Source organism: Tursiops truncatus, chromosome 18 (assembly GCF_011762595.2).
Source record: "Tursiops truncatus isolate mTurTru1 chromosome 18, mTurTru1.mat.Y, whole genome shotgun sequence".
Lineage (NCBI taxonomy): Eukaryota > Metazoa > Chordata > Mammalia > Artiodactyla > Delphinidae > Tursiops > Tursiops truncatus.
The window spans coordinates 5,505,733-5,514,845 of record NC_047051.1 but is presented as its reverse complement, the minus strand read 5'-3'; the positions used below and the strand labels follow the sequence as shown (position 1 = coordinate 5,514,845).

The 9,113-nt window shown below is 46.5% G+C and overlaps 1 protein-coding gene across 1 annotated transcript in view; it reads left to right on the top strand.

The window, feature by feature from the left end:
- Nucleotides 1–1,098: 1,098 nt before the first annotated feature.
- Nucleotides 1,099–9,113, top strand: part of FLT3 (fms related receptor tyrosine kinase 3) — a 75,639-nt gene continuing 67,624 nt past the window's right edge. The window contains exon 1 of the mRNA XM_019936424.3: nt 1,099–1,183. Coding sequence (XP_019791983.1) covers nt 1,141–1,183 — 43 coding nt within the window. The 5' untranslated portion in view covers nt 1,099–1,140. The remainder of the gene's footprint in view (nt 1,184–9,113) is intronic.

Here is a 9,113-nt window from a genome sequence, read left to right as displayed (position 1 = left end):
TTTTTGGAGAAATTGTCACATTGTTTTCCATAGTGGCTACACCACTTTTAAAGTTTCTGTTATGCTCTAGGGGAGAAAATTATCCTACTCTAGACTACAGCTGAGGAAAAGGATTGTACGGCCGAGAACGTGCAGTCAATTACCTCGCTTGATTAGAACATGATTAAAATAATTAAAAGCATGGAATTCCTAGAACCTGGAGACACATTATAAACCATGTGGTCTACTGCGCTCACTTACAGGTGAGTAAACTGGGACTCTGAGAGAACAAGTGCTTGGGAAGGTCAAGGGCTGGTTAAGGGAAGAATCAGAGCCGGCATCCATGGCTTTCCAATCTTCAAATTATTGCCATGAAAATAATTTCAACTTGAAATATTATGTGATGAAGAACAAGAATTACGGGATGGTTAATTCAAAACATCCCCTGGGATGCACTGTGTGTTCTGCTTTTGTTTCTATGGCTGGTTTTTAGCCTCCGTGATTGCCTTGGTTGACATTGAAACCGAGCCTGTTTTTCTCGCTGCCGCTGTGGACAGCGTCCTGGGCATCCTAGGAGATGGAGGGGGAGACAAAGAAAATCGGTCCGCAGTTAGGATCCACCGGGCGTGGACCCCGACCCTCTGCTCGCCTGCGCGCCAGCCAGAGGCGTCCGCGTGTGGCGCGGATGTAGCTCCCATCCTGCGGCCTCAAAGGCCCCCGCGCGCGAGTGGCTGGCTCCCTGAAGAGTCCCCACGCTCCGGGACCCGAACCAGAGGGTTCCGGGACGCCCGGGGGTCAGGCAGCTCTGGCCGTGCCTCCTCCCCAGCCGGAGCCGCGGAGCTCCTGCGACTTCCCTGGCGCAACCGCGCCCAGTCTCCCCCGCCACAGTCGGGGGGCCCCGGGCGCCGCGGAGCTCGGGCTGCGGACCACGGTGGGCACGTGGGCTCGGCCGCAGCGCTGCGCCAGGCACCGGCGCCCCGGCACAGCCCCTGCCGGTGGGGAGAGGGATCCTCCCCCCCGTCTACTTTGCACCAGTCCGAGGGAATTTGCGGTCGGTGACGCGCATCCTTAAGCGAGCCACCTGCAGCGCGGGGCGCGCCGCTGAGGGCGGCATCGCAGGGCTGCGCCGGCGCGGCCTGGGGACCCCGGGCTCGGGAGGCCATGCCGGCGTTGGCGCGCCTCGGCGGCCGGCTGCCGCTGCTCGGTAAGGCCCCGCTCGCCCGCTCGAGCCCCCGCGGCCCCCGGCCCCCACCCCGCGCGGGGACCGGGCGCGCGCCTCCTCCGTCCCCGCCGCCGCGCGCCTCCCCGCCCCGCTCCTTCCCTCGCTCCCGCGCCCCTCCCCTCTTTCGCGCCCTCCAGGCTCGCCCAGAACCCGCCCGCGGCCCCGGCCTGGCCCACCCCGCGTCCTCCTCCCCCTCCTCTCGCGTCGCCGCTCCGACTCGGGCCGCGGTACCCACCGGCGGCCGCGACCCCGCAGGCGGCCTCGCCGAAACGCTGCCCGGGGCTGCGGCCGCCCCGCCCGCCTCTCTGGCTGCCCGCTCGGCCCGCGCGCCCGGGTAGTGGGCCGGCAGCCCGAGTCTGCGGCCCCGAGCTGGGCGCCGGGGTCCGGGACCTCGCCTGCACCGACCCCGGCTACCGTAGACTCCTGGGTGCCGTCTTTAACTCTTCTTTTGAGGTTTTGATTTAGGGAGTGAACTCTGATGGGAAGGTGCGCCCGCGTTCTCCCCCAAAGCGAGTCATCTCGGGTAACGACCCCCTACCCGCCGAATGTCGGTTGGATCAATGAATAGTTACTTTGGAAATATTATGCAAACGGGGTTTACATCTTAATATACTAGCTACCCCCTCCTCCTGTACTCGATTTTTATCCCGGCATTAAACCCCAAGGGGCTTTTCAAGGACTCAGCTGACTGTTCCCAAATATTCTGGGTAGCACAGTTGTTACTGGAAAAAAAAACAAAACAAAAAACACCCTTTAGATCCAGTTCATCTATTTGGAAAGAACGAGAGGGTTGACTTGCGTTTAGGGTGAAGGAGACAGAGTCTTGGGAGCCAGGGAGGCTCTAGGTCCCGGTCCTAGTTCTGCAGCCTTGGGGGACCAGCCCTCACTGTCCCCGGCCCCGGCATTGTGCTCTGTCCAGTGAAGGAGTCTGGCTGGGACTCCTCCAGCCCCAAAATTCTCGCAGTCTTTCTTGAATCCTCTGTGGTTCATAAAATATTTGCAGTATGGACGTGCAGGAATTATTTCCAGTAGATTTTGTTTCAAATAATTCAGAATTATAGATTAAAAAAATGTAACAGAAGGGGGAAAAGAGTGGAAAAACATCTTGCATTTCCTAAACATCTTTGTTAATTGGGAAATATGTACATTTCAAATGTATGGTACAATATGTTTTTCAGAGTCTGTTACAAAAAGTTAGCTTTCTGTTATGTATAACATTAGTAGTTAGTGGATTTTTCAGCAGCATACAAAGGCTTTCGGAAAGTATAAACATCAGTACATGAAACTATAGTTAAGCTGCATTGAATTCTTTTATATTTAGGGACAATCTCAGAAATTCCTACATCTCTCTCCAGATTATTCTAAATTAGGTATAATTCACATAGAGCAAATATACACACATCTTAATAGCACAACTCCATTAGTGTTTGTGTAACCGCGTAATCATCCGATCAAGACACAGAGCACTTCTAACTCCGCCCCCTCTCAGATTATACCCCCCAAAGGTAGCCACTATTCTGACTTCTGATACCATGGTTTTGCCTGTTTTTTGAACTTCGTGTAAACCAAATCATTATGTTTTTTTTTAATGTCCAGCTTTTTTCACTCAACGTTGTGATTATGAGATCCAACCTTGTTCTTAGCAGTGTTGTTGTTTTTCCCATTGCTAGGTGCTATTCCTTAGTATGAATAGATTATACAATTTAATTATCCATTGTTGTTGAAGAACATTTTGATTGTCTCCAATTTTGTGTAATGAAACGCAACACAGCTGTGAATATTCTTTTACATGTTTTGGGGGGACAGAAACACCCATTTCTCTTTGATACCCTCAGGTCTAATTCCTAGATTATAAGGGAAGGCGTATGTCCGTTTTGGTAGGTACTGTCAAACAGTTTTCCAAAGTGGTTTTACCAATTTACATTCCCACTAGCAGTGTATGGGAGCTCCGGTTCTTCACATCTTTGCCAATCCTTGCTATTACAGATTTTCTTGAATGAAGAAACACAAAGTGAGAAGCTTAAAAGTGAGGACTTTAAATGTTTAAAAGCTTTACATTCCTTGAATTTTTGGACGCCATCCCCATTTCCCTTATATTGTAAGCTCTACCTTTCATAAATAATGATGAGGTGTTCTAAGTAGTATTTAAGGAATGGACACATGCTCTCCATGGCCTTAGCTGCATTCTGTGCTGATCGTGGCTGGGAGGAGGATTTCAGTGTTTCAGTAACTGACAACTGTTTCTCTCATTAGTGTCAGAAAATTCCATTCAGAGCTTTGACCTACACATTTTAGTTGGCATCCTTTGCCCTTGCTGCTTGTCTTACTATTTGCCTTCTTGTGAGCTGGTAGCCTACAGGGGACCGATTCAGGAGGAGGGGGAGGGAAGGGATGCTATGCAAAGATTGGTTTGAATTGGATGGGATACCGGACTTGGTGACCTGGTGTTAAGGTCCCCTTCGATCCTAAAAGTCTTGGTTCTAATTGTTACCATCACACAAATTTAGATTTGGCCATTCATTTCTTCTTGGGTACTTCACGTGGATCTGTAGTAAATTATCCTCTTAGGTTTAATTATGAACTACTTGGCTCTACTTTTTATAACTAAAAAGACAGTTTCATTAATTCTCAGTTATCAGTAAAGATTTTGTTGGTGGTGTTATTGACGTCTCCTGTTGTTTGACTGAAAAAAGTCAGGTAATGACGAGATATTAATTGTGGGGGAGGAAGACTGACTTATATTCCAGGGAAGACTTAAGAAAGAAGAAGAGGAAGCCTGCATGAGAAAGAATTTTTTTATTTGACTAACTTTTATTGAATACCTATTTCAGTGCTAGGCGCGTGGGGGTACAAAGATGAAAGAGATGGGGAGGGGAGAACTTACATATAAATAGTTAATTCCGTTCTATTTTAAACATGCGTGGTCATCGCCTTTCCCCAAGAACACATTTCAGCACAGAGCTTGCTTTCAGTGAGTTAAACCTTCCAACACGTTTATCGTGATCGCTAAATATCTGTGGATGGAAAACAGCATGCTTCAGCGAAGGAAGCTTTGACCAGGTCACAACAGGAATCCCAGGGCTGTCGTCCCCTAAAACTACTTAAACATGGATGTACTGTGTTTAACGGTTGTGGGAAAGCAACGGCTCTTCCATTTAAAATAAAACAAATGGGTTGTTCCAGGGTGCAACATGGCCCCCCCCTTTTTTTTTTAGGTCCTAGGAAGAAGTAATTTTCCAAATGGTTCTTGGAACAAATTTGTGGACTGCATTTTACTCCCCAGGGAGTATCCCTGCTCAGCTGAGAAGTCCACGGAGAGCTCAGCTTCATGACTTTCTCCACAATTCTTTTTATTCCCCTCAGCTGGTCATTCTCTAATGAAACTCACAAAGCAATGTGACAAGAGCCCTTACCAGTCAGTGTTCAAGATTGCTATCTTGCTGGATCCCCAAGTAGCCGCCAGATATTGCCTTAATCTTTGGGTCAAGATTCTGATTTGGGCAAAAAAGCAAATAATCTCAAAAGTATGGTATCTTATCATTTTTCTTGATTTTGAAAGGGATCTTGGAGAGGACAGGAATAAGAATTTGCAGAGGGGAAATTGAGGGGCTGAAAATTCGCTTGGCCTGCTTTGTAATTTGCTGAGCTTGGTCTCGCCACTATGCTCCCTCCTTTATTCACTCTGAAATAGCAAAGTCTTGTGAATCTCACAGGAGATGGTTTGCCTGAATAGAGCTTTTGGTTTTCATCAGATGACTTTGTGATCTTAGTATTTTTCCATCAAGATTGCTAAAAAAGCCTTAGCTACTTCTTAGTTAGGTAGCCATGGTTGTGTGGCCAAAGGTTTTTCTGTCTTTTGGGGGTCTGTGAGCTTTACACATAAGTGATTGAATTACCCCTGTGGCTGGAACTCTTTGTAGAACTCTGATGGTCGTTAGTTGGAATCACGCAATTCTGTTCGATGGGTCCCAACACATGGAGAGGAAAGTTAAAAATAATATAAAGTACACACACAGTGTTCTTTTGTGGCTAGAGGAATTGCATAAGATCCTAAAAGAGGAACTATTGTTATTTTTTAGGTTAAACAGTAAAAATATTTTTTCACTGCTGTCATTGTAAGTCAATTGGTAGCCAAGAAACGTCCATAAAATTATTTACAGTCTACTTTAAAACAGGCTATTGTCATCATTTCTTTAAACCATTGTGTTTTGATTTGAAGACATCCACGGAATTCAGTCTTCAACTGCTTTGCTATTTGAGTTACGATGTTCCCAATGTGAGGGATTCAGTTCTTGGAAGTGATGCAGATGAATGTGTCAGGACTAGCTACACAGTTAGGAAACATGAATTCTTTATTCTGACAGGGAATGCCTCTACACTTAAGTTCCTCATCTGAGAAAAGGAGATAAGCAGTGTCTGACTCCTTCATCAGATAATACCTGTAAAGTGCAGCTGCTTCCCTGGTTAGGCAGGTGCTTTGCAGAAGAAAGAGTCAGGATTTAGAGTCACGGGATTTTCCTCCTTGCCTTCTTAGACCCTTGGGAGCACCGTGTAGTCCAGTAGGTGCCAGACAGTCCTGGTTCCTGCTCGGTCTAATGTTAGGGGCGTTGGTGGGAAAGGGTAGGCATGTAAAAGGAAAAGGCATGTAAAAGGAAAATCGCAGAGTAATTTTAGAAATAAGCACCGAGGCTGAGCCTCTAATGCAGACTGAGAAAATAAGGCAAGACCTCCAACAGGAGGTGAGGCCAGACCCTTGATTAGAAAGGTAAGACTTGATAGGGAAAGGGGAGGATCAGGACATTCCAGGCAAATAGGACAGTGAGGAAAATGGTACAGAGGTGAGAAACACAGGGTAGACGGAAACTGTAATTCCATCCTGGTTACTGAGGCACAATGTCTGAGGATAGGGGAACCCTCATTTAAAAAGTTGTGAGGGTCTTCCCTGGTGGCGCAGTGGTTGAGAATCTGCCTGCCAATGCAGGGGACACGGGTTCAATCCCTGGTCCGGGAAGATCCCACATGCCGCGGAGCAACTAAGCCTGTGAGCCACAACTACTGAGCCCGTGAGCCACAACTACTGAGCCCGCGCTCCTAGAGCCCGTGCTCCGCAACAAGGGAAGCCACCGCAATGAGAAGCCCACGCACCGCAACGAAGAGTAGCCCCCGCTCGCCACAACTAGAGAAAGCCCGCGCGCAGCAACGAAGACCCAATGCAGCCAAAGATAAATAAATAAATAAGTAAATATTAAAAAAAATAAGTTGTGACTTAGAAAATTGAAGCCTGTTCAATGGGTAGCTTTCTTAAAAAAAAATTCAGGGTTACCAGAGGCTCCGTGTGTGATGTGTAAGGAGTGTTTTAGTGATGTGATAAAGGACTTGGATATTATCATGTGGTCCAAGAGTCTCTGGATGGAATTCAGGGGGTCCGTTGCATCCTTCACGGGGTGTGTGTGTATGTGTGTGTGAAGGTTAATTGCTTTCATCAGATTTTTCAGTGGGATTCGTGATTCAAATGGTAAGGACCAGTGCTGTAGTTTGTCGACGGGTTTGAGGGAGATGCTCGATGTGTATTTTAGAACGACATTTTTGGGGTCTGTGTCAAGGATGCGTGTCAGGCAGACAGGAACATGGCAGGGAACATGGCAGCTAGGAAGCTGTTGGCAGTAGTCCAGGCCAGAGACAAACAAGGACTGGAATTAGGGCAATGGTAATAGAGATGCAGAGCTGCGGAGAGATTTGGGGATTATCAGGAGGTTAAAACGTCAAGGTTTGGCAGCTGCCTGGATGATGGGAAGTAGTGGGGAGGGAGGAGTCGAAAATGACTTCTGGGTTTCTGGACTTGGTGACAGTGGGTGTGCTGGCACTGTCGGGGTGGGGGTGGGGAGGGAGTAGGTTTAGGAAGGAAAACAGGGAGTTCAGTCTGAGAGTAAGGTTCCTGGGGGCCACCCAGACATACAGCCATACACACAGGAGGTATGAATGTGGAACTCCTGAGCAAATAGACTGTGGTTAAAATCATGGGAATTTACAGAGAAAGAGCATAGACTGACTGGCAAGGATGAGAGCTCCCCAGGTCTAAGGAAGAACACACAATCTCTGGATCTTTCTTGTGACCAGCCCCATCCTGAGGCTACAGAGGGGGCCCACCCTAAACTGCCTTGTTAGCATAAACTCTGGAGTGCCCAGAAGGGGTCCCTTATGATTAACAACAGACACTCCTATCCCTCAGGGAATTCCAAGGATTTTTAGGAGCTTTGTGGAATCAGGACTAAGACCAGATATATTCATTATACCATCCGGTCTGCTGCCCTCTTTTACCAAGTGAGGAAAGTGGGGCCCAAAGAGGTTAAACGACTTGCTGAAATCCAGGGTTATCACAGCAGGTAACTCAAAGCTGGACTTGGAACTCAGATCTTCAAGTCTTACCCGGTTCTCTGCCTCACAGCAGACTTGACTTGGAGGATTTGACAGTGAGGTGTCCTGACATTCTCTGATTTGTTTTATAATGTCTAAAACCATCACTTTTTCAGTGGAGTAGACTTTACTTTTACCTAAAATTTTATTTTAGATGGGTGCCAAATTTCTTTCTCCACTTATCCCCCTACCACCCCTCAGGAGCTCTCTTCCGATTCTAAAGTTGTCCTTGGACTTCCCTGGTGGGCCAGTGGTTAAGACTCCAGGCTTCCACTGCAGGGAGCACGGGTTCGATCCCTGGTCAGGGAAGTTCCGCATGCTGCGCGGTGTGACAAGAAAATAAAACAAACAAACAAATGAAGTTGTCCTCATTGCTCAGGATATGTTTGGAACGAGACTCTGGGAAGTGCTACCAGGGTTTTGGAACGGATTCTCAGAAAGAGCCTTCATATCAATGGGGGCAAATTCTTCCTCTGGCTTTTTAAAAAGTCAGATTTATTGAGGTATACTTTTCATATAACAAACTTTACCCTTTTTACTGTATGGCTCTATGAGTTTAACCAACGCATACAGTCACATAACTACCACCACTATCAAGACAGAGAACATTTCCATTTCCCCCAGAACTGCCCTTATGCCCCTTTGTAGTCAACCCTGATGCCCATCCCCAACCCCGGCAACTAGTTATCTCTTTTTTTGTCCCTATCATTTTCCCCAAATTTTCCAGAATGTCATGTAAGTGGGATTTTACAGTATATATAGACTTTTGAGTCTGTTTCTTTCACATAGTGTAATTATTTGAGATTAATCCATGTTGTTTTGTATATCGGATCCTTTTTCCTTTCTATTGCTGTGTAGTATTCCATGGTATGGATGTGCAAAGTTTGTTTATCCACTAACCAGCTGAAGTTCATGAGTTTGCTTCTAGTTTCTGGCCATTATGAAAAAAGCCGCTATAAATATTTGAACATAAGTCTTGGTGTGAGCATAGGTTTTCATTTCTCTTGGGTACATATCTTAGGAGTGGTGTTGCATCACTGGAATGTATGCTAAGTGAATATTCAGCTATACGAGAAGGTGCTAGCTTTTCAAAGTGCATGTACAGTTGCTCAAAATCATTGTCGTAACTTGGTATGGTCAGTTTTTTTGGTTTTGTTTTTGAACATCTCTAACAGGTGTAGCAACATGTCATTGTGGTTTAAATTTGCATTTCCCTAATGATGTTGATCACCTTTTTGTGTGCTTAATTGCCATGCTATGTTTTGTGTGATGAAGTGTCTCCTAAAGTCTTTTGCCTGTTTTTTATCAGGTTGTTTGTTTTGAAAATATTTTCTCCCATCCTGTGGCTTGTCTTTTCATTTTTTTAACTGTGTCCTTTGAAGAACAGAAGTTATTAGTTTTGATGAAGTCCACTAGTGGAGAAATATTAGCTCTATACTAAACACTGCTCTGGTCTCACCTAACCAAGCTTAAAAGCAAGACTTGAAGGGATCAAGTG